The following is a 27,875-nucleotide window of genomic DNA, read 5'->3' as shown; positions in this document are numbered from 1 at the left end:
ACGTTTCCAGGGTGTCAAGGCAAAATAAAACTACTTAATGCTATGTTACTTTTCCAATGCTTAATGATTCCTTGAAAATATTTAACTCAAAAGTTCTTACTTTTAAAACAATATTTACTATATTTATAATGTAGTATTATATATATACTATACTATAGTACTATACTATATCACTGAGATTCTTTAAGCTATCTTAAATAGATTATAAGTAACTAAACATCCTTTTTTTGTCAATCTTTCTTTTGTTATTAAAATAATAATTTTTTACATAAAGTAGTAAAAAGTTTAGCCACACAACAAATTTTCAGAATGGAAAAATTGTTTTTTGATTAAATAAAATAAATTATATATTATAAGCTGAGAAATGATGTATATAACAGATAATATTCGTAATTATATTCTCTATCATAGCTTTAACGGTAGATATCAAATTTAAATGGCTATAATTTCTAAGAACACTACTTTTCAATGCCAGATATTTAATCCAGCTTTCATTCAGTTTGTTAAAAAAATGAACCAGTTCTCATTATTGTAGGAATTTTGATTTGAAATGTTAAAAGACTTTAATGCCATTTTTATCTTAAATAATTTAAAAATAGATTTTTTTATGCTGCACAAATACCTGATTTAATTATTTTATCTTACCTTAGAACTGTTTGAAATTACATAAATTATTCGAATCGGAAAAGGTTATCTTTTATTTTATATTTTATGCATGGCACTATTTTACTTGAAGGAAAAATTTCGAAAATCTTCATACAGATTTTTTTTGATAAAATGATATTTACAAATTTAATTACTTAAGATGATTTCAAAGAATATATATATTATTTAAAAACTAATTCTAACCATCTTTAATTGTTTGAATTTATTAATTAATCTTCGCTATTTCACTCATATTTGATTAGAAATTCCAATAAAAATGTTCAAATAAACTTTATTTTCTCTTAATAAAGAAAAAGGTTCTTTTTTCGATAGGAATGATAAGTTACTGCGAATCTCATAACAATAAAGGCATTTGTTTTGTTAGTTTCTTATTGTTAAATTAAAATACATTATTTGCCTTAAACTTATATAATATTCCTTAAACGGAAGTTTGTATTGGCCTAAATTTTCGTTGATGGGACAATCTTCTATGAATTTTGAATTATCATTTTGCATGCTAGATCGAGGTTACATTTTTGTAAATCTGTTCTCGAGAATTTCAGTTCTCGTGCAACACTTATTTTATGCTACAGCTACTCGTTTTTAACTCCAAAGAGCCAAAACAAATGTTAAATGTAATGTAAAAAGTTAACATATTTTAAAGACGCTTAATGGTTTGGAGGGCAAAAATTTTTTAATTGAGAGCATAGAAAAGAAAAGGAAGAAAAAAGAAAGAAAACTTCCAACAAGAGGCGTTGCTAGTGCTGTTGCACGGGTGTATGCGTTTATTGATTTTATTCATTTTATCATGTATGAGCACTCGTGCGTGAGATTCTTTGCTTTTCATGCACACTTCTTAACATTCTGGAATGTCTGGATCTGTATTCATAAAACGTTTTTTAGCGTCGCATGGATTATGCTGTAATGACTTAACATTTCTTTATGAAGATTTTATCATGCAGAAAGTTAAAGTGAATTGAAATTATATAAAGATTCCATTTTGATCCTATCCTTTTTTGTCACGTTATAACGACATTTCAGAGTATTTTTAACTATATTTATTTATTTACAGTGTACTATCCGCTCTTAGCGGCCAGTGGCTCCCTAGCATTATTGCATGGAAACAGTTTCTTTAAAATCTTGCATCTGTTTCATTGCTTTCCCCAGCAAAATATTTCCTAATTTTTATCTTAAATTAACCCATATTACATTATTCTAAAATGACTTCTTATTTTCTGATGAGAATCCCACATTTTTATTTAATTATTTCTAGAAACGTGCTTTAGAAGACTGATGATAATTGCAATTTCTAAAGTTCGAGCGAAGGGATAAAAACACTTAACACCTACGCATTTCATTCTAAAATTCCCTTTCCTAAATCGACATGTGTGAAAGAAATCTCTATCAGAATCTTATAGTAAAATCAAAGAAGTTAAAAATTTCTGACATCTTGCCCTTGTATCGCAATGGAAAAAGAGGTATTTTTATCATCACTTCTCCTTTGTAAAAATATTTTGATTCCATTGAAAAATAAATAGCACTTAATTCCAAAAGTTTCTTCCTTTCGGCCACGTAACTACTAAAATTGTATTCATATGCCTACGCCTACACACACACATACACACACATTTATGTATTATTTTTTTTTAATGTCGCTCTTTAATCTTACACTTTTAAATCTCCCTCTTCAACTTAAAATTAAACCCTTTGATATGCTTTATCTGATTTCAAGATATATTTTGCATTACGTTTAAGAAATTGAATTAAAAAAGAATTATAAAATATATTATCAATTTACAATATTGCACAAAGAAATGTAGATTTTTTAAAAATGTTTTTGATTTTAAGAAACGAAGTTATTGTGATTAAAATTTTTATATAAAGAAAATAATGGGCAGACTATTAAAAATGGACGAAACAATTTTGGAAAACGTTTCTTCTACCGCACCTTTTTACTTTCTTCTTCGTAAAATATTGATCTTTCAAAATTATCCTACTCTGTTTACCGATAATAAATAAGGAAATAAAAAAATAAAAAAATGTTTAAAAACAATATTTAATTTGTAGTTTCGATCATACCTTTTTAAATGTTTGCAGTGCTTATAAAAGTAACTTTTTTGCATTGTTATTTCCTGAAAATGTATCCAGTCGTATCGTTCAAAAAATTATATCGTTTAATGATTTTAATCCCTATTTTTATTTGTGCTATTAGGCTTTTTTTTTTGTCTCTCTAAATTTCTCATAAAGTTCTCCACCGTGTTTTTATATTTTATTTCATGTTCAAACATAAGGAAAGTATTTCTCGGTAAGCAATTATTATTATTTTTTTTTCATTTTTGGTTATTGCATGTACTATATGTATCTTTTTTCCATTTACACTTTATTCAAAGAAAATTTAAAATAAGTTCTAGTTACTGTGTAGATTACATTCTTCTTTCCCTCGAATGAAAGTAATAATTATATACAAAAAAAAAAAAACAAATTATAAAAAGCAACAAATCTTAGAAAAAATTATAGAAGGAAAAAAAAAACAACTTTCGAATATCAAAGAGAACTCTTAGTGATTTTTAAAAGACTACAGCATGTATCGTCTTTGAATAATAATTTTCGATATTATTCTCTGAAAACATAAAGGTTACGGTAAAAAATATTAAAACAGAAGAGTGTTAAGCCATCCGTGCAAAAGGTTATTTCCTAATTTGAAGAAAACTTTTATTGATCATGTTTGATCGTTTCTGATGCAATTATGTAAATACTCACTAGCAGTACAACGAGAGGTCATTCACGGTTTTTCCATATTTTTATAATCTATTTTCAGCAATAATTTTTATCTGAATTGAATTTTATGCAAATTTTTGTACTTATTTGGATTTTATACCACCCAGATTGTGGAAATTTTAATTAAGTTTTTTCTTTAATAATGAATTTTCAATTTGAAAATGTTTCTTTTAGCATAAACAATAAATTCTCCATTCAATAATGCTTTAACATTTGAGGAAAAGCGTTTCTCGCCAATTTTGCTTTAAAAATTCTTGTTAAAGAAGAAAATCTAAATAAAATCCATTGCTTTCAAAAAGCAAATGGTATTTTCGAATTATTTCTTAAAACTTCTAAAACAAATTCGAAACAATATTTGCCAAAAAAATTAAAATTGCACAAGATCCACTGTTGTTTTGTATTTTTAATTTATTTTACTTTATATATATATATATATATATATATATATATAATCGATATTTCCACGTAGTATCTTTTCTGGTGATCGTGCAAAAAATCAGTGCGCTATCAAATAAAAAAAAACAGCTCTCGTTCTAATGGTATTTGTTTCGAATTTTACATAAATCTTTGAACTTTGTGAGAGCTTTAAAATATAATAAATGTGTTCTCAATAAATTTGAAGAATTAAAATTAAAATTCTTGTATCTGACATTTCTATTTTATTATTTTAAAAAACTTTTTGAGGCAATAACTGGTCCGTATCTCTCTAACTTAACACAAAAACTCTTAAATACCATTTTTTATTGGTTATTAAATAATTGTTTTTCAATAAATTCAATGATTATTTTCTCGAGTCTGTCATAGAAAATTGGAGAATATATTCTTTCTCCACTTAACTATTATTAACTTAGCAAGAAACATGTCTTTCCAATCTTGACTTGGAAGAAGCCAAAATGGGAATTAATGATCCACGAAAGATCTAGCGGGAAGCGCCAGGGGGGGGGGGTATTGTTGATGTTGAATAAGAAAAACTATTTTTACAGGCACAATTATTCCATTCAATTATAAAATAGCTGAAGTAAATGTGATTAAGGTTCATATATCTTTCTTTACTCAAACTCTTAGGCAAAACACACAACATCTCCACATTTATCATTTAAATGTCCTATAATTGTATTGAACAACAATTTTTCCCTCACAAATTCTATTACAACACTTTTCGACTTTTTATAATGACTGTAAATAAGTTATTTCTCAAACTTACTTTCAGAAAAAGCTTCATCATTATCTTAGCTTTCATCTACAGAGCATAATCAACATATCTGATAGTAATATACGATTCTGACGAATATGTCTTTGTTTATACTCCAGGCGGTCTCGATTCCTTTACCAATATATAAGGGTTGGAGCATATTTATATACACCAGTATAAGATCTTCATGTTGACTGAAATAAGTAACAGAAATGCTTCAATATAAATTAAGCAGATATTTTAAATAAATACATTTTTTCGATTGATATTTTAAATAATCACAATTGTGAATAATTATAGTTCTTTATCTGATTTTTAACATTCAAAGTTTAAAAATTGTCATTCGTAGGTTTATTTATTTTAAAATTAATAACTTATTTAATTTCAGGGATTTTCTTATTGAGCTTATAATATGTTGATAGAGAGCAGTTAATTTGAAAAATAAAACCTCTAAACTTACATCAAGTAAAAAAAAAAAATCGCAGTACGCAAAAACTTTCTTTAAAATGATAGTTATTTAGATAAACATGCAACTTTGTATATCATACATAAATCCGCAACAGAACATCACATTTTCGTCTTAACAACAAATTGCAACTTTAGTGAAAGCCATTTTCTGTTTCTTCTTTAATGGACTTCAGCATCATTTATATAATATTAACCACCACTTGCACAACTGAATAACAATGTTTCGCGCATCATAAAAAGTAGTGGGCGGATATAGTAATATTGGTGTTTCTTTTTCTGAAATGCTTTAAGCTTCTGGCTTCATTTAACTGGAAGCGTCTAGATTTATGCTTTTATTTCAATTATATATGGAAGCAAAATTGATTTTTAAAATAAAATATAAATTTTAAGGAATGAAATGTGAAGAAAATTAAGCAATTTTAAGCAAATTATAATAATTTTTGTTATAATGGTAATTATTAGTTTTAACATTTCTACTTAATAGTAAGGTTTAAAAATATAAAATTGAACAAATAATTAATAATTTTTTTAAAATTAATCATTTAATTTATCATTCGATAAATTGTAAGAATATCCGAAAGAGGGAAGATACAGTTTCAGAGTTGATATGAAATTTTGAATGAAATTGAATTTATAATTCGTGTTTCTTCACAGAAGATATAAAAATATATATTATAAAAGTATTTTAAATATAGGATATTTTAGAAAAAGACAAAGGAAAATATTATAATATTTTATTCTCAATATGCAAAAATGATGTACAACTATTTTTGAAGCATTTCTGTTAAAAAAATCAAAGAATTTATATTAAACTACGAAACTATATAAATAGAATTGAAATGCCATAGTTTAGGGGGGGGGAGGTTAGAGTAATCTTAAATTATGATTATTAATACTATTGTAAATAAAAAAAATTAATAAAAATTTCGTGATAATTGATTGAAATGTTAATTTCTCGTTAATTAAAATCTGCATCCATAGTTGAGCATTTTGTAGACATGACGACGTACAAAGCTTGTGTAGTAAACTCAATTTACAAGAGAAAAATTTCAGAAAAGAGAGAGATATTTAAAAAATTTTTTTACCATTTTAATATTAAAAACGCTTCAATAACTTTTAAACATTTTTGAGGTTTTCGGTTACATAAATTGATTCAAAACTGAATTGTTTGCTTTTAACGATTGATAGAAATTTAGATTTTCTTTGAAAATAACTGTTTTCACATTCCATGCTGTAAATAAATATTTATATTGCTGTTCACTTTATTTAAATAAAATTTGTATTATTTTTGAAAAATTAATTAATTTTTAATTGCTACGTAATATTAAAATATTTTGATGCAACACATTTTCTCATTTTAATTAAAGAAATAAAGTTGCAGGTTTTAGAAAAGTATGTACTTCATAATATTTTATATAAAAAAATCTGTCTTCTTATATCTAGTTTATTCTAATCAGACTTCAGTAATTGAAAATACATATGATAACTTTAATCTTTGTTTAAAATATTTGTTATAAGTATTCCAAATTTTGAACGCAAATATTGAATTATGTAACTAATTTCAATGAACGTTCTGTGACAAGTAATAAAATAGATAATATTTCATTAGTAAAATCATCAAATATTTTATTCCGGAACAAAGTTAAATGTATCTGTAAGTGCAAAACACACCATGAAAATTTTCAGTATACTGGCGGAAAAGGCCGCAGAATTCTAACCAATCTGGATTTTTAGAAACCTAGAATTTGTGTGCGACGATGCACGAGCTCGAATAGAGCGAAACACTCATTACTGTATGTATTCTGAAATATCCTTCCAATTCAGAATAGAAAACGTAGTATGCTTTTTCATTTCCTTGCTATAATCTGATTTGCTGTCCAAATAGCGAACAGCATTTCCCTATGTCTGAATGCGGTTTCAAAATGATACATACGTTGACAGAATAAAATTTTTATACTGCAAAAAGTATATTTATTTTATACAAAAAAAAATAAGCGGAAATGGTTTAAATTACTTTTTTTCATTTGTCTTTTTACAATGCTTTTTGCACATCTCGGAGAAGTACAATTTTCGAAAAAATGTAATCCTCCTTAACCTGAGTCAGTTTAACATGCCATATTTTATGTTAGCACAAGTTTATTTTATATAGTTTCTATTTAATTTTTATTATTTGTAATAGGTCTTTTTTGTGTGTGTAGAAACTAGGCATTTGTTTTAAAATCAACAAATAAAAAAAATGATCATAAAACAAAATTAACAATTAACAAAAAGAACAAAATTAAAAATAAACTTCATCTCAAATTTAATTACAAGTAAATATTTAAAGAAAAATTGAAAAAAGAATGTGCTAAAAATATTTCATTATTTATTCATAAATGATGTCTTCATCAGTGATCAGTAATTATTTTGAAATATTGTTTATTTGTACAATCCTGTAATAAATTGCCAAATTTTTTTCATGTATAATGTTGATTGGTAATCTTCGTATAATCCTGAAAATCTCCGAGTAATCCCGAGAAAGCAAACATCTTTGTGAAATTTTTGCATCTTATAGTATCACTTTGCGATCTTATCTCAATTTGAAAATGGCCTCGTTAACCTATCATGTTTACGATCCTGGCGTAATCTGAAAATCACCGAATAATCCTGGAGGATATAAAAATAAACAAGTACTGAAATATGTATCTATTGTTTAATAACATTAAATTATAAGATGAACTGATGTAGGAAATAAAAAAAAACGAAGCAAATGAAACTGACAAAGCTATAAAAAAACCATTCTTACCATGTACATCCACTGATAGGCATTTTTAATTGAAATATCTAAAATAGTTCCCACAATATACAAGAAAGTAGGAAATGAAACTCAAAGACTAATACTTATGAAACACTGTTCCAAAATTTTGTGCTACCAGAAAATTGGAATAGAAAGAAAAAAAAAATGTATCTTTTCTGAAGAATTTAAGCATGTTAAATTCGCTGTTCAGTAATTTTTCCTCCTCTGTGACTCACAATTATGACTCATTTCCAAGAAATGTCTTCAAAGCAGATACGCACATCCCCCCTCGATATTGCTTGATGCAACGCCTGTTCACTCTCTTATATCATAATAAAATATTTTTTTGACATTTTCGTTGACAAAGACTATAAAAATAATAAGCACGGGTAAGAAATCTCTTCTTTCTGATCTTAAAGCGTGATTTTGAACCCCTTGAAAAATATATGATTTTAAATATTTATTTTAAAATTAAATTGCCTAAATTTATTAAAAACTAAAATAGATCTAAACTTATTTCTGCTCCTTATTCCTTGGATATGATATTATTTCTACTATTTTAACCCCCTTTTTTTAAATTTAAACATTGCATTAAAATAATGTAGAAAGGAGCCCGTTTTTGTGAAGAATTGTCTCAATTGAATAGCATTAATAATGCAGCTAGTATCTTTTCTAAATAAGTTTTATCACGGATAATTATCTGCCTTCCAACAAAAATATGCATGCAATAAAAACATTTTTTTTATTGAAATTGACTAATTAGCCCATTTTTAAAATTTTCACTGTCAATAGCAAAAAGATATAAAACGCGACAGGTTTTGTATTTACTTTATGTTCCAGTTCTTAAATAATGATAAATAAATAAATCACAGGCATTTATTTAATGTCTATCGCTGAATGAAGTTTCGGTTTGTTGGTTAATGTGCTTTTGATGGTGTGAAAGACATCTTGGCTATGTTATATTAAGAATTATTGCTAATAACTAAGATTTCGATATTTAAACGCCCTAAAGACCTAAAATAGCAACTGTCAAAATTCTTTGAGGGATTAGCCATTTAACTTTAACCTTCTCATTCTGTTCCTCTTCCCCTCTTTCGAGTATAAATAGTGGAGGCCTTTAAATCTGATATCTCGGCAGCGTTCCGTCAAAAAAAGTCGCACACAACCGGATACATCCCTAAATATGAACCCGTGGACAGACTCAGTGAGCTCAAGGCCGCTCTGCGTTTCATCCCGTGAAGGGGCGGGCGTGAGAAAAAGCAGGTAGGTCATACCTCGGGTCAAGACAGATAAACCACGGCACAAGACATATTCGGAAATGTTGTCTCGTCTGTAGGAAACTTGCAAGCCAAAAGTATCTCGTTTCTCTTGTTATATAGCGATTGTATAAGTAAGCACTTCTTTTATTCCTTTGTACCACTCCCATTCTTTGGGAACAATAAAAAGGAGCCATTCGATCTGTATTTGCTTCCAGGGGACTATGACTCAAGAATTTTACTATGCGTTGACATTTACATTTTATAGAATACATTTTCGGTTTTTTTTTTTTTTTTTTTTTTTTTTTTTTTAACATTTTGATGTTTAATGTGTATATATCTTTTTTTTTTTTTTTTTTTTTTGCAAGTCTCTATTTAAAATCTGACGTGCTGAATAAATATCGTGCCATGAAAAAATTCTTGATAGTGAGTGAGTTAATCGTAGATGGTAGGTTTTTTATGTTTACAAAACTCTGTTGTTTATGGAAAGATATTGTTTTATGAGACATTAAAGGTCGCCAGTGAGAAAAGAAACAGCACTGCTTTTAATAATTTAATTTTCGATTTTTTTTTTTAAAAAAACGTTAAATGCCTTTTTTGTGTATGTTTTGGATATAGTAAACTATTTCAAAACTCATTATTACTCTTGAACCTTTACATCATTTAAGTAAAATAAATAAGAAATGTTTACTAAATAAAAACGTTTATAAAATAAATAAAAACGTTTAATAAAATAAATAGAATATTTGTTCTTCGCTACAAAAAATTCATTATTACTCTTGCACCTGTATATCATTTAAGTTAAATAATGACAAATGTTTTATAAAGGAAAAAATATTTGTTCTAATCCTTATTATCTTGCACATCTACATCATTTAAATAAAATAAATAAAAATGTTGAATAAACAAAAGCGTTGAAACGTTTGTTCTTCTTTACAAAAATTCCTTATTACTCTTGCACCTTTATATCATTTAAGTAACATAAACAAAAATGTTTAATAAATAAAAGCAAAGAAATATTTGTTTTTCGTTACAAAACTTGAAACATTTTGACTGAATAAAATTAAATCGTTAAATATTTTTTTATTAAGCAAAATCAGTTTTTACTTCACCTCCTAGTTTAACAAAACAATGGTAAAAGAGTAGGAGTTTAGATAAGAAAAATCGTTCCATGAAGATTTCTCATAAGCATCAACAAAAATTAAGTATTTTCCTTTTTTCTATTATCTAATGTGACCTCTTGATTTATGATGCGATGACCTCTTAATTATCTAATGTTTTCATTCGTGAGCCATTGCTATCAGATTTCTGCTGAAAAAGTTATTTCACGCTCACACGACTCACGTCAAAGGTACTGCAGTAATATGATTTTGGAAGTGAACGAAGGAATATGCATACATAGAAAATAATTCTAATACAATGCACAATAGTCAAAGATCATGCTATTTCTATTTTTTTTTCAAATTATGTGTAATGGAATTTTCACTCATAAAACACTCACGCATTTCCCGACATCCAAACACTGATTCCCTGACATAATGTTGCGCAGATCGGACATCTTAAAATACATTCATAAAGTAATTTAAAAGTGTATCAGTCTAACTTAAAATATAATGATGAGAGTAATAAAATAAAACATTATATAATAAGATGATTATTTATACATTAATTGGTTATTAATTAAATTGTCTAGATACAAAGTTAATCTAGGAAATTTAGAATTAATAATTTCAAAGAAAAATCGCTCTTATCTAAGTTGTTGAAAATTCTTTTATGTTGGCTTTTATTAAAAAGAAAAATTAAGTGGAAAGTGTTTTAATTTTGTACCAAAATACTTAGCATTTTGATTTAACATGTTCATTAAGTAGCCTCTTTCAATAAGTTTTATGTTCGCCCCTCAAATAAATGATATTATAAGTATTAAAAGATGGCAAAGTCAGTACAGTATTTAGTGCTGGGAGATTCTGTCAGTATTTCATTCTTCGTAGCGAATGAGTAGTGAAATGTAATTTTTGAGATTTTTCTCGAAAATAAAGTTTGAGAGATAACAGGTGACTTCTAATGATGTCTGTACATGTCATGGTCTTTCATATGAAATAAACGTTGGCGAAATCAACGCAGTGGTTAGGGCTGACATATTATTGTTTGGCTTTGTAAATATTTTTAATGAATACATTAATATTTCTTGTAGAATTTTTTTGGAAGTTGATATTTATCTAAACTGTCACAATGACGAGAAAAGAACTCTTCTAATATAGTGCATTCATTTGTGAGGCACCGTTGTCCAATTCTCGCAATTTCATACTGACGTGATGAATGTCAAATATGCAACAGTAATTTAGAAATCCATTTACATCTGGTAAGAGGATATGTGATGTCATTGCATAATGCGCAGTTATGTGTCTGATGATGAATGTTATATATACTTGTGTGATTGTGGCCTCACTTTGTACTTTGAAAAGCTTAATTTCTAAATATCTAAATAGTTCCCTATCTTCCGATTTCTATAATATAAGAATTTTTTTATACTTTATATTAGAAATTCTTTGAATATGGCAAGAAATTACGAACTATTTCATTTCAAGACATTAAAAAAAAATCCATCTGCGATAAAGTTTTTATAAATTTAAAAAATTATTAATACATTTTTCCGAATTACGAGACCCTCGGGGGGGCACCTCGAAATGAGGATGAGATGCTTCCGGCATGGTGGTTGGATCTCGCCACCCTGGAGGGTACACTAATAGGTGGGGGATCTGACTCCCCCCATCGATGACGGGACGTACTTCCTTCGGGGAGGGTTGTACCGTGGCCGGTGACGGCCCTTAGGACTCAACCACAGTTCCCGCCAATTGCTGTTGCGGCGGTCCGGTCATTCGGTTCTATGGTTTAAATCCGTGTGCCTTAGGGCGGGTCGGAGAGTTAGAAGGTTGACTTATACTTTATATTATCCATTTAAGCTAAAAATTAAAGAATTTAAAATGGTTAAAACTTTTGACGAATAATTCTTGTTCTAGTAATTCATCTTATATTAAAAATAAAATGTAATACTTCTATATACGTTTTCATTAGCTGATAAAGCAAAAATATTTTTGAAAACAAGCCATGTAACCGATAAATTTTGGTAGCTATTTATGGAAACACTGACTACTGAGTTGAAGGAATAGGAGTTGGATTGAAATTGAATTTAGGCTACTGTCCTAAGACAGAACTGTCCATACTGCGTCTAACACATGCTCTAAATAAGATTGAATAAATCATTATTAGACAATTTACGCATACTTATAGCATTAAATTTTATTAAAACGAAATTTAATTCGGTAAAAATGAGTCTTTTCTATTGGTTGTTGTAGACTGATGATAAGATTTCGGCTTCGGCTCATAAAAAGTCCTAGATTCAAAACCTAACTTTACAAAGACTCGCTATGCATGCTGTTGTGGTACATGTTCAATATCTGTGGTCATAGTCCTTCAGTTGATGAAGTTTTAAATGAAGGGTGCCAGTCCGAGTATTTTCCTCGTTACCTGAAAATGTTCAATTTAAGAGGTGGATTCAAAAATATTCTTTGAACTATTATAAAGCAAGAACATTAATATAACTGAGCTAGATAAATAGGACAAACTAATAGTTTTACTTTTCTGAAAATAAAATTTCTGCTTCACTTTGGGCTGACTTTATCACTAACGATTAAGAAAGTAAAAATTAACAATCTTCTACGGATATATTCGGATAGTAGAAATGGTTGAACACATATCCACTCAAGTTCACGTCCTTGCTAAACAAGCTACCTTACAATACTGTATCCAGTGCGTATTGAAGCCAAAAGAGGAAGTAATTTTATCTCATTAAAATGATGGAGTACAGAAACTTTGATTCATGAGGAGTTGCAGGCAAATTATACAAACTGAACCGGATAACTTTTTTTTATTCTGTATTAGAATGCAGAAAACTTCCAAAGTAGTAGACAACACAGTCAAAATAATCGAAAACAAGTCTTTTATACTTACTGCTTGTTAAGAAGAGAGTGTTATTAATTTTCATCATTATCTAAACTTTAACTCTAGAAGATTAAGTATGGTGATTATCAAAACAATTTATCACTAAATAATTCTTGTTTGTTTTAATTTTATAAAATAATTCGTGCTTTTTTTTAATTATTTCGACGCTTCGATGTTTTCAAAAATAGTTAGCATTCGAATGTTACATAAAAACATTCTGTATATATTTCATCAATTGTATCTTTGCTTCAATTGGTGATTAAACCTCTAATATGTTTAGTCGCTCTTAAATTTAATGTTGTCGTAATTGCTAAACAATAGTAGGATTTAGTATGTAAAAATTATGTTTTCATTTAAAATAGTTTCAGTTTGAAGTCAAATTGCTATTGAAAAAAAAATTAAAAATAGCGATTTTATTCCTGAAAGACAAAGCGAATCAAAACAATATAATTGTGTTATTGTCTGTCGAATTTTGTTAGTTATTAAAGGAACGTATCTTATTACTTTCAAATTTCACTTTCATTAATTTCTGTAAATAACTTATATAATCAGCGGAAATGTTCTGATTTCGACTTTCTGGATACACATTACGGCGCGTTTTGTATTAAGTTTTGCAGTGTAGTGAAAAAAAAATGAATATGCATTTGGACCACTTGAATTTAAGAGATTTCAGCTGAAATTTGATACTCATGTGCTATTTTCGTATAAAATCCAGACACTAAATTTCATTCGCCTAGTTCATTCCATTTTGAATTATTATGTTCTTGAACAAACAGGCATAATTCCAAAAGAGGCCTTATCAATCTGCGGGACATATAAAAAGTGGAAATTCGTCTTATTCCTGAGGTCGAATTTCTTAACATTTGCAATACTTCCTTTTTGGTGTATTTAATACATGAAAAAGAAAGTAAAATGAATAATATCGCATATCTCAGAGCGATTATTTATTATTATCATTATTTTTATTTTTACCCACGCTGACTCTAAAGACGTTAAGACCTGAAATGATTTCTTAGAGCGATTAGAAAGATTATGACTCGATTGAATATTTTGTGAAAGTATAACACATTTCGGAAAGTATGCAAATGGGATAGTGATGAAACTACATAAGAATGGCTGCCACTGTTCTTTTAGTCTGAAAAACTAATTATTAAAGATTATGCTGATTGTAAACTCTGATAAAACTTATGACATACATGATTACATAATATATATCTTCCCAAAACTTCTTTGAAATTCTCTTAACTAAAAAGTGATGCAAAACGATACTAGTGTTAAAGTCTCTATAAAGTTCTTCTGTAGCGTTCAGCGAAAGTTTCGCTGTTGGAAAAGAAAGGGGGGAAAAAAACATAAAAAAACTACATGGGATCCACGGAGGAAAAAGGGGAGTGAAGCTGTTTGGTGGGTCGGAAGGGTTGAGCGTCGTCCATTGTGTTGCTCTAGACAAATCATTATGAATATTAGAGAGTGGACTTTCATTTATCATCCGAGTTCGAGTGCAGCACTAATCACCAGCTGGGGACTGCGTGTCATTTATAACTGTCCAAGAAACTGAAGGGATCTTCTCAATATTTCAGCACACGAATCTCCAATTTTTTTTCGATCGCCTGTTGAAACTCATACTTTGGTACCTTTTTAAAAGTACGATGACATCGTTACTAGATTCAAATTACATAAATAATATGCAACGGTAGTTACTTTAATAACAAACTGAAAAAGAATTAATTTTTAAAACATTATGAAGAAAAATTCCAAAGCGATAATTATTTGGAAATGTGATTAGTGAACAAATGTAAAATTTTCTGGAAAAATATTTTGAGAATCAATTTTTTAGTCATATTTTCATTTGATAAAGCAAAACAAAAATATATTACAGAAATAGAGATAAAAGCTTTGATTTTAATACACTTTACGATATTCCACTTATAAGTTATTTTACATATTCGTTCAAAAATTTCACATTTAATTTCATAAAGATAAAATGTTACTTGATAAAATCCTTTATTTCACATAAACGTGATGACATTCTCATTTCATTTCTCCCCCTCATACTTATTCAGAAGTTTTTATTTTAATAGAATTTTAATACAATAAAAAAATTTAGTACCACTTTAAATAGTACATCAGGGAAAATTGCAAATGCTCGATAAGGAATATTGCAATGATATCTAAATCAATTAAGCGGAAAATTTCGCAGATTTCTACTGGACTTTTCGTCAAATTTCCTGATGTTAAAAAATCGAAAGGGGATTGAAGTGATTGAAAGGGAATTGAAAAAATTGAAAATTGTTACCGTATATGTCTTTCATCAAATTAGTTGCGCTTTTTGTTACTTATTTTTTCTTAGAAAACGGAGAAAATTTTTTAATTAAATAAATTTGTGATAGTTTTTTTAACCTTCGATAAGGAATATTTCCTTCATATACTTTGGTGCTGTACAGGAATTTAAACACTTCAGTATCTAAAAATATTATTAGAGATATGAATATTATACTACACTATTTGATACCAGAAACAAATTTAATGCAATACATTAAATAAATGTGAATTAAACTCTCTCAAAACAGCATATATTTTTCATTAAATTCAGTAAATTAAATGATTAAGAGAATGTTTATGCATTTTTATTAGAAAACTGAATATCGGGTAACATTGTGTGTCGTTTTAAATTTAAAATATATCGTTTTACATGTTATAGAGTAATTTAATAACTAACTTGAAGTAAATAGACATAGAAGAACCACTTACTTTTCGCTAGAATTTATTACTTTCTAATATTTTTATGATACCTGCTTTGATATTGAGATCTTCCATGACATAAAATCGTCAATATAACAATGTAGCTTTAAATAAGTATCTAGCTAAGTTAGAAAGAAAATCAACAAACCTAAATTCATTTAATGCAATATTCATGATATGTAGCACTTCTATATAATAAAAAGGCAAATAAAATAATTTAAAAATGTAAAACTTGCTAAAATCGTATTTCCGTGTTTTTATTTATTAATGATAGTCTCAATGTGAGAAATATTTAAATTGTGCAGTGATTTAGAGACAGTTAAAAAAATTAAATAGCTTTTTATTAATTGTTTTATGGAAGGATTCTTTTAGTAATCAAAAAATAAAGAATATTTGCATCACATAAAACTTGAAAATTCAGCACATTGCTGGTTTTCGAAAGTTGTGAGCGGAATTTTTGAACTCAAAGCTCTTAACCTCCGGTCATTGTAGTTGAATGGATAAATGTCTTAGTTATACTAAGCAATTGGATGTACATAATAAATAACAGTGTTCTTATTTAATTATTGAAGCTACTTCATAAAGTGGAAAAATTTTTAAACAGTAAGAGGAGACACGATTTCGCATTAAAAAAAATTATGGGCTAAAATTCGGTTAAAATGGTATGGTAAAGCTTTTGATAAAGGTCCAATCAAAGTTACTTCGGCGATTTTTTCTGAAGTTCTAAGGGAGCTTTGATTTGTAAGCATCAATTTCTGATTTTCTTTATTGTGATGTTGTCAGTCTTATCGAGTTTTTCGTAGAACCTAGTGGATAGTCTCTTCTGAAAATTATTTATGATGGAGAGTTGGAAATCTTTAGTTAGGTCGTTATTCCGAACAAACCTCGGCACTTTACTAATTTGCCTGATCGTCACGTTTGCTGCACTTCTCATACAGGAGATGCATGATATTACTGGTCGGAACAATGTCTTGTAGATTATTAGTTTATTGTCCATTGAAAATTTAGATTTTTGATAATTTATATTTATCAATTTACGGAAAGAAATCTTTAAAGACACCTGATGTTTTATTTAGAATGATAGATATGGCTGAGAAATTTATACAAGATTTGAAAAAGCTTCTTGTGCTTTCTCTATGGATTTTTAACAGATTGTCTCAAATTATTTCGAATTTATCCAGCATAAAGCGTATTAATCGATATATTTTATATGAATTTTCAGTAGCTGAATCAAAATCAGTGAGATAGAATAGTGCGAAAGAAGCTCAAATAATATAAATAATTAAGCTCTTTGAGGGAATCATTCGAAAAAAAAATTCATGCACTGAGTTGGTTGCCTATATTACGTTACCTGTACGGATTATTAATGTACACATTCTACATTATTAAATTGTGTTATTCAAATAAAACGTGTATTGTTAGAAGTTGATAAATGAATATTTTTTTTCTGAAATTTTATATTTTACGAGTATATTTTGCTACCTCCCGGTGATAATATGTTGCAATGCTGTGAATATGGACTAGGAAATATGGACTATTATTTAAACAAATCGTACTTATAAAATATGCTGTTTGGTACACTTGTTTCTTGCTCCTTTTTAAAATTCATTATAATTAATTTATAATGATGAGATGCAGAAAAAGGGCATTTTTTTATAAAGAAAATAAATAAATATTTTGGTGGAAAATTATGTTCTAATACAGAAACATAATTTTTTTCTAAAATATATAATATTTTAGAAAAATAACAGTTCTGTTTTAGAATTAAATTAATTGTAAACTTTTGGCTGTTTAGAAAAGTTATTCTAATCAGTCATACAATATTATTTAAGAGAAAAATAAACGGCCCTTTCACATCCAAATTATTAGATAATGAACTTAGCGAACTTATTTTAAAATTGCTCTTATTTTCTGATAATAAGACAGAGATGAGTTACTTTATCCTAAGATATTTTTATCTTTTTATGCAAGAATTAGTAAAAATTTCATAAAGATACTCATTTTTATTTCTCCTGATGAGTGTAGTGCAAAGTTTCATGTTTTTTTTTTATCTGAAGTAAAATGATGCATACGATCATTTCTTTTTTGATAAATAATTGATTTATTAAAATTAATATATTTGTAATAATTTACATATATGAAGAATTCATTTCCGATAGTGCGATTTGACTTAGTTATGAAATAATTGATTTTTTAGAATTTTTTTGAAATTTCTAAATTTGGGTTGTAAGAATCCTGTGAATTTAGAAGAGTTCATATATATGTGTGTATGTATGTTTTATTTAATTTACCTTTTGCCTCAAAATGACAGTTTCAATAATATATTTTTTAATTCTAAGAAAGGGAAAGTCTAATCAACGTCAATTTTAGATCTTTAACGAAACATAAAAAAAAAAAAAACTTATCTATATACAGGGTGTCCCAAAAAATGTATACACATTTTAGCAGCTGATAACTAAGTTATTTCTTCTTTCTTTACTGACTGAACCCATTGAACCGAGTGATGGCAGACAGACTTGAATTTGAAGAAAGGAAATTTATTCTAAAATGCTACTGGAAGTATGAAAATGCAGTAGAACTACAAAGACAATTTAAGTGGGAGTTTAACAAAGAACCACCTACACGAGTTACCATACGAATTATACACGAGTTACTACACGAATTAGAGATAAGTTTGAAGCTGATGGAACTGTTCAGGACGTCCATAAACCTGCAACAGTTGTTCAATTGAGGGCAACCATTGAACATGAATGTACGAATATCCCAAGGGAATTGTTCCATCATGTGTGCTTTTCCATCGCTTCGCGTTGTCAGCAGTGTCTGGAGCAGAACGGACATCAGTTTGAGAACATGCGATAACAAGACAATAGAATGATATTTGTAGAATATATATATATATATATTGTCTTTAATTTATATTCGTTGCAAAACGCTTTGCTTTTATTCATTTCAATTAATTTTTTAATTTGGTAATAATTAGATAATATAATTTTTGCAGCAATTTTTAAAAAATTCGTAATAATTATAGATATCGGTATGCTATCTGAATTCTTATCATTTAAGAGGCAAAAGGGCATCATGGTGAGAAAACTTTGATGTCTGGTATGGGAATCGTAAGATAGGGGCTAAATATGGCAACCCTTCGAGGGCCGGAAGTTCTCATTTTAGTATAGTGTGGAAATTTAGAGAATGGTATTCGTAATGTGTTGCCATTGGAATAAAATTAATTAATTGATTAAAATGAAAACTTCCTAAATCATTTTAAAGAAAAACAGACGTAATAACGAAATCAGTGTTGTACAGAGAATATTTTCAACAATTTTTAGCAATTTTAATTTATTGTTTTTACATATACTTCTGCTCGAGATGCCTCTTTATTGCCTTAAGCAAATACGTGAAAGCATCACTTCAAAATATTAAGAAGTAAAGATGACTAATATACTTTTGAAAAGCAATGAAGATTCTACTGAATATTTATTACTCTCATCAGTTTAATTTCCCTATTTAATTTTCTCTGCTATTTTAATTGCATTTAAGTCGATGAATTTCGACTATTAGTTTAAGGTATATTTCATTTCTTAAAATACTATACAAGTAAAAATATTCTTTATAAATATTAAGTACGTACTTTTTAATAGAAAGACATATAGGCTTATTTGACGGGAAACCTTACAGGAGACTTATGAAATTAGATATGCTAAATATTTTATAAATTTTGAAAAATATCTATATCCTTAAAACTTATGCTTTAATCGAATTTCAATAAGTTAAGATCTGAATTAGCGTTGAAGAATTTAAAATTAATTATATAGCAGAACTATGATCAAAAGTTTCTGGGTAGATTTTTGTTTTGGCGTGTTTATAAATAACTATGAGCCGAAAATAATAAAAAGAATTAAACATACTTTTTTATAGCTTACCCATTTACATGATAAATAAATTGGGTAATAGTTAAGAAGTTTTCATACCATAACTTATAAAGAATTTTTACACATATTTCCTATCGCTCCCTTCCTCTAAAATATCTGTGATTGTGACCAATCAGAACTTAGAATCTTATTCTAAAACTTTGTGTAATAAAATGAGATTTTTTTTTTTTTCATTTGTAATCCGAGATTTTGTTACAAGTTTTATCCAAGTTCGAAGTCAGTCTTTTATTTCGAATTTAGTTGTTATCAACTTACTATTATCTTTTAAAATTAAACTTATTTTCTGTAAAACAAATCTAGGGTACTATAAAACTTTATGGGTTAGAAAAAATGCAACTTAATTTTATTCATGGGCACTCATATATTAGCATTAGTTTTATAATTAATGTGCAGCTTATTTTATGGCACGATTTCATGTTCATGTAATAAAATTTTTAGCATTAATTTGGAATAATTATCTAACTTTTTAAAGATATATCCATTTATTTTAATGCTTCATTAGTAGAAGTAATAATGTAATGACAGATGTATTAGATTTAAATTTTCATATAAAAAATGTAAGAATTTAAAAAAAAAAATTTTTCTGTATCTGCTAAACTAATGAGTATATTTGATTTATAAGACATGATCCATATAAAAAGGTTTCATAAAAAAGCGAATACATTTTAGATTGATAGGTTGTCCGAATGGAAAATGGAATTACACTTTTTTTATACAGTTACTAACAAAAAGGAATTCAGTTTCTCGTTCATTTTATGAAAATTACAATGTACTTAATGATGTACTTTAAATAAACTTTCTTAACTTTTTAGATTATCCGATCTAACTTGAAACCAACTATTCAAGCCTAATTAATATTTTATTTTACTTTTGAAAATAAGATATTGTTTTCTTTAATATGTAGATAGTTTTGAAAATATGGATAAAACTCTGAGCATACTCAGGGAGATCGTGAAGCACTTTAGAATCACGACCAATCAATTTTTTTTTTAAATTCGGCCATTCTAATTTGTCATTGTGTATTCAGTATAAAGAAACAGTAAAGCTTGAAAAAGTCATTTTAACTCATCTAAAATGTATAATTTAATTTGATAATTAACGAATAACTATATTTAATTTAAAAAAAATTGTTAATTTTGGAAAGTAAATCAAATAGATAATTTTAATATTAAATTAGGGAAGATAAGGGTTCTAATAGCTTGTAATAGTCTATAAATCATAATCAATATACCAATAATTTTTATGATTTTTGTATTGAATGGAGAGTTTTGTTATAATTCTGTGTATTCTAAAAATGAATAGGCTTAAAATCTCGCAAAATTATTTAATTTATAATCCTTTTTACTTATCAATATTGTGTTTCAGGCTAAAATTTATTCGCCAATATTTTATTTCACATTCTATGTATATGATTGTTAGAGTTTAAATTTGTGTTTTTGTGTAATTTTAAACTTTTGGAAAATTTATTCTTACGTTATCTCTAAGATACTTTTTTTAAAAGCATTTCTATAGAAAAACTGGCAGCTGCTTTTATCTCATAAACACCGAAACAATTTTGTTGCTGCCATTATTTTTATACTATGCTTTCAATAAGAAATAATTTTTTAAATAATTGTCTTGTATTAAATCACATCAGTATAAAAAAAAAAAGCCTGAAATTAGAAAAAGAAATTTATTTAAAAATATTCAGAATGCTCGGCACTATAGCAAAGCAAATCGGCTGTTTTTTTTAACTAATTTAATATATAGTGTCTGCATATTAATGGATAGACAAAGTAGCAATCCTAATATTTGCACATGTTTTCAAGTAGTGATGAAGCGGTTACATTTTTATGATTTCGAAAGGGTATGCAAGTTACATTAAATGTACGTAAAATAAGACATCGCGGAAGCATTTCGAAAATGGTTACCTCTATTCATTGGATGACAGTATAAATTTGATGAAACTGCACTTCAGCTGACCTACTTTTACTTTCACTTTTTATTCTAGGCTGATTCCCTAGGGCTCCCCAGGGACAACCCATTGATTTGCACTGCTTTTAATGGACCTTATTAAACTGATAAAAACACGTTTTGTTACCTCGAAGGACAAGGTGGAAGAAAAAAAAGTAGAACGCTGTGGTTGCGATTATCTTTTTATTTTTTTATTTTATTATTATTATCTTCTGATGATGTTTCCCCCCACCACTATTGTAGAACGATGCAATTTAAAAAGTAGCTACAGGAGGGCAAAAAAATGGTTTCAAGCTATGATTAATGAATTGTTCCTTGAGTTTCTTACGGTTTTTGTGTTTTACCCGTATTTATGAGATCTGGATGATTCCACATAGATAATAGAATAGGTCGTTAAATTAGTATTTTAGGGAGTGTCTTACATTCGACGCGTTTTATCTCTGAAATAGTTGAGAACGTCGATATTTTACCATTTTCATGATAAGAAGTTTAAGTGAAGTGAACTTAACTTTGACATTATCAAGTATAAGTAGCTTTCGATATAAAGTACTGAAAAACGGCGGAGAAAATTACACCCCAGTTATATATAAGAAGTAGATGTGGGATGCTTTTTTTTATCATTATTTTGCTTTTTGTAAAATACTACTTCATAAAGTCAGTTAAGACTTTTTATTACGCATTCAACAAATTTCAGTACGAGTGAAGTGTGCTAATTGAATATTCTTTTTTGCTTTAAAAATATTGAGGAAGTTAAATTATCTGTGAAATTAATTCGATTTTCGTAGCTTCATTTTGCTTAAGGAACATTGGTGCAGCATCTTAAATTATCTGTGAAATTAATTCGATTTTTGTAGCTTTATTTTGCTTAAGGAACATTGGTGCAGCATCTTATAAACATTTAAGTTTCAGGACAGTTATTTTAATTTTTGAAAGCTTTTATCGTTAGTTTGTATCTGTTGAAAACAATAATGCTGATTGATCAATTAGTATAATGCTTTATTCCATTTGCTGGAGAAAGCTTTTCTGTAAACAAGAAATTAAATTTAGATAGTCAAGGTACTATTCCAAATTTTTCAAATACATAGACATATTTTCGGGAAATTGAGTAAATTTTTACAATTTAAAATTATCTGACTTTGAAAATATAAGGTATTTAATTCCAAATGTAGACGTTCTTCTAGAATTCCTGAAGAATTAAATCTTAATAAAATAGTTCTAAATTCGATTTGGCAAAATTTGCAATAATGGCAATAATAGTTAAGTCCAAACTATCAATGCTTATTTACCGTTTGATTGAATAAAGTCAGTTGTTCGTTTATCTACAATGTTTGGTCAACTAAAAAAGAGTATTAATTTATTACAATTTCAAGCATTGTAAATAATCTAAGGGTTTTTCTTTTTATACAGAAAGCAAATCACATATGACTAAATTTATTAAGGATTAATAACCATTGAAGAAAATTAGATGATCACACATAATAGTTAAAAAATCATAGTAACAATAATAAACTAATTTTCAGCGATTATGCATGAATATAAATGAAATAAGGATAGTAATTTTAATTTTAATTTTTATCCCATTCGTTTAGTAATAACTTATATTAATTATTAGTTTTAATTAGGTAAACAACAAAACTGTTGCTTTTTTAATAAATAATATATTTATTTTATGGGAACTGAGCATTCATTTGGATTTAAATCTTCTCAATTTTCGAGTACTGTTATACTGCAAATTAGAAAAAAAATCTGCTTTTACTTTGTGCAAGGAAGAATACATTTTATACATATTCAGCATTAATTAACTTTTAACTGTCACGAAATTCGACATCTGTAGATGTTCCGTAACAAAGATTATTACTGCCGCCATTATATTTGTATAAAATGTTACGTTTTGACAAACATTTTCCTTTTTTCGCCTTAATTTTTTTAATAAATCCTTTCCAGATTCTTTTAACATGCCTAATTAACTTTCTAAATAAGACTCAAGGGGGAAATTACAGAAATATTAATATAAAAACTTTTATTCCTTTTCAGAAATCACCATCTATACTTTCTAGATACTTTAAAAAGAATTTTTTTTATCTATCCAATCATTTAGCCAGTAAAAAACTTCATTATAAAACAGTAAGAGAAATAAAGTCAATAATTACGTTTTGATGAATTCATATTTGGAAATTTCAGGTTGCATTATGATACATTTAATTTGATTACTCTGTTTGCTGATTTCTGAAATTATTAATATCGAAACTAATAAACAGACATCTAACATAGTTTAAATGTTTTATAGTCACTTTTTTTCACAAAATAAAATTTCAAATATGCATGCATGCAACTAATGCAGTGTTTATAACAAATATGCCATTTTTCAAAAATACTAACATCTTTTTTTTAATTTTCAACATTCACTTCACTATGCACGAAATTCTTATGAAAAATTTCGAAACAAATTTATGATTTCTCGCTTCATTAATGAGAGTTTGTTTTTATTTATGAATTTGAAGAATTGCAGTTTTCTTTTTAATCTTATGTATTGGTTGTTGAAGTCTTGTGTGTTTTATTTTCAAAATGTTAAAATTACAGGGATATAATTAAGATTATAGTTAATAAACTTCAATTTTTTTATATTATGAAAAAAGGCTAAATTGTTTGGTTTACAGGAAGAATTTGTTGTAGTAATTGTTTCCTTGTCAAGATGAGAGCATGGTCTTTTTCTATACATTTGTTCTGAACATTTTCCTGTTCTGCGCTGTCAAGTCATACATGTCAAATTTAATTTTGGACTTAACTACGCATCTTAGATTTATGTATGTTTTATGTTTATAGATTATGTTTATGTCATAGCACAATGTAAGGCAGCAGTTGGTTACGTTTGCCATAACTACAACTTCATATGCCTTCAACACTATCAAATATCTACGAATTAAAACTGCAAAATATACTTGACTAGATAAATATAATTTTTGTAAACAATATACAAAAGAAATGAAAGGCAGAATTAATTCTGGACAAATATGATTTAAAGTGAACAATCTGGTACAAATAAGTTCCTTTATCGCCCTTACATGTCATGAAAAGAAGCTATTCTGTGAAACATTTTATTGTTTATTAAGAGTAGTACTTTTATAGCTCATAAAAACGATATCATTTTAGTTTAAATTAATTCACGATTCGTTATATATTATGATTAAAGTGTGATTTCAGATACTTGGAAATTATTTTTTAAAAATCTCTATCTCTTTTACGAAATTCGTTACTTTTCAGCCACTATATTAAACAAATTATATACTTTGTCTTAAGATCGTATCGAGAATTATACCAGGAATCGGTATTCTTTAACTGTTTTAATGTATTATCATAGCTCTTTTTAAATAAATAAATAAAATTACAATGGTATAGTAAAAAAGAATAGAAATTTATTAGAAAGAAGAAAAAAATTCTTGCCTTTTTTTTTTGTGTGAAAATTATTGACTTTATTGTTTCTTGTTTAGCTCTAAATTCTTTCTTTTAACTACAATAATAAATTGATCCCAAAAATCTCAAATTAAAAAAAGTACATTCACTCGAATGCCAAATGAAAATGTTCATCAGGAAATTTTCATGTACATCAGAATTCCCAATAGAAGCTGCATATATTGCTTTTAATTTTAATGAAATATGTATTTTAATTTTATTATTCATTCTTTCTGAAATACCAGGTACTTAGTTCGATGTGAAATTTTTACCTTTTTTTTTTTTTTTTTCTAATGAAAAACTTAAGATTTAGTTAATTGTCACAAAAACTGTATTGAAATAGTACTTGTAATTCAGTATTTGAGAGCAAATTATTAATTGTGCATCGTATGAGCATCCGACGGAATTGCTTCTTAAATAATTTATTTTTAATGGAAAAATGTATTTTATTTAAATTTTTATAAAAACTATTATAATATTTATTTTATTTAATATAATGTGTACAAAATCATTTTATCTATCGTTTGCAATTTTATTTTGAACAAATAAATGTTAGAATTGTTTTAGAACGAATAAAAATGCGTTGTCAAAAATACTTAATAACAATAAAACAAAAATATCAAAAAAAAAAACAAAGACAGATTAGTGGAAATAAACAAAATTTCAGAGCTTCATCGAAAACCTTGCAACTCAGTACGTATAAATTGTTTTATTTCAAAATTTTCTGTATTTATTATTCATTAAAATCTGAAATATAAATAAAAATTAGAGGGAAAATTGCACTGCCATGAAATAGCATCATTGTAAAACTAAAATTGTGAATTTTAAGATAGTTCCATATAGAATTATTGCTTTTTTAATTAACTTTTGTGCTTTAAAAAGTTCAAGGTATTCAGAGTAATAGATGGGGCTTATTAATTAATAAGTATGTTTTCTAACTAGTAAATCTGATGGAATTTGGTCCAGTTGTTTAGGAAGAGATGAGAAACACACAATATTCAAACAAAATAAATACGTTATAAAATATCTGAAATCATAGTAAATTGTTTGATAAAAGAAAAGCGATTGTTTATATGCAAATAGGAATAAAAAATGAAATGATTATTAAGATAGACAACTTTGAATTAAATCGCAAAATAAAAAAACACTGACCTATGTTATGTAAGTCAGTGAAACCAATGAAAAAAGACTCACAAATTTATATCATATCTTTGTCTAAAGATCTATTGGTTTCATGTTTCATTGTAGATATGAAAAGTACATAAAAGTAATAAAAAAAACTGTTCTCCTCATGTTTGTTCTCTTATTTCCAGTGAATGTTGTGGAAGCGCTACAAGAATTTTGGCAAATGAAGCTAGCGAGAGGAGCAGATCTGAAAAATGGTGCGTTAGTGATATATGAATCAATGCCTTCTACAAACCCACCTTACGTCTGCTATGTCACGTTACCTGGAGGTAGCTGTTTCGGTAGCTTTCAAGTAAGTACACTTTTTTTTAATCAGCACACCACCAAGCATCTTAATTCCACAGAAATTTTCCAGAAACAATTAATTATATTATTTCATGGATTTTTCGACTAAAACGACTTAACGACTAAAAATGATGTTTAAATTATAAGTAGTTTGTTAATATTGGAACTCTTATCCAAACTTAAAATTGCTTGAAAATATGATTTTAATAAACAGGAAATTAATTTGGAAAATGCTGAAATTCTATTATGAAAATTACCTAAATGGCAAATAAATTTTACTTTAAATTGTAAGTTTCCTATTAAATATAATAAAAAGATTTTACCTGCTTCATTTTATTAGAATTTCATCTACAATCAGAGGCGCTTTATTTCAGGAGTTACTTATTGTTTTAAAGGCAAGCATGTAATTTTAGTTAAAAACTAAAGAAAATGCTTATAATGTTTCAAAGTTTAAAATTTAATAATCTGGGTGAAGAGAATCAACGCATTGCTGTTTGATTGCTTAAATTATGCGTATCAGAGATAGAAATTATTTCCGCTTTTCTATAGAATATTTTCAAACAAATTTTTTAATAAATTATGGCAAAAATAAATACCTGGAATCATATAAAAATTTGTATGACCTAAATTCGTAAATTTATTATATAATTATTAATAATTTCCTTTTTTTAACTTGAATATTTTAGAAATAAGGAATAAGAAAATTTCCAAATTTATTGTAAATAGTGATTAACATGTTACAAACGCGACATTTTTCTATGATAGCATTTTAATCTATGACTCTGTAGAAAAGTTTATAGTTTTGGAAAACTTTTAACAAAATTTTACTGTTTTGAAAACCATTTAGTATGATTTTGTAAAATACCTATAAGTTGAAGAAACCAATTTTAAAATATAACCCTTTTTACAACCCAAAATATTTTTTAAAGAAATGTAGAAATAACGAGGAGTTTAATAATTATATTTTAATTTATAATGAGAGATTTCAATATTCCCTAAGCAACAACTGTTTTTATTACTTCAGCATTGATGTGTCATTTTCTAGACAAACTATCAATTTCTCAAAAATACCATCATTTGATATAACTTTTTTTAAAGTTTTTATTTTTTGGAAGATACCACCTATCATTTTCGTTTTCAGAACATATAATTTTTGAATGAAAAATATCTCCTCTTTTTTTAACAAAGAATGAAAAAAATGTTAGCGCTTAATTTTAAAT

At 27.1% G+C, this 27,875-nt stretch overlaps 1 protein-coding gene across 1 annotated transcript in view; it reads left to right on the top strand.

Moving 5' to 3' along the window:
- Positions 1-27,875, top strand: part of LOC129958568 (protein limb expression 1 homolog) — a 152,818-nt gene that overhangs the window by 68,398 nt on the left and 56,545 nt on the right. The window contains exon 2 of the mRNA XM_056071135.1: positions 26,499-26,662. Within this exon, the coding sequence (XP_055927110.1) occupies positions 26,499-26,662 (164 nt within the window). The remainder of the gene's footprint in view (positions 1-26,498; positions 26,663-27,875) is intronic.

The sequence above is a fragment of the Argiope bruennichi genome, chromosome 2 (genome assembly GCF_947563725.1).
Source record: "Argiope bruennichi chromosome 2, qqArgBrue1.1, whole genome shotgun sequence".
NCBI classification, from domain to species: domain Eukaryota; kingdom Metazoa; phylum Arthropoda; class Arachnida; order Araneae; family Araneidae; genus Argiope; species Argiope bruennichi.
This window is presented reverse-complemented; position numbering and strand designations above follow the sequence as displayed.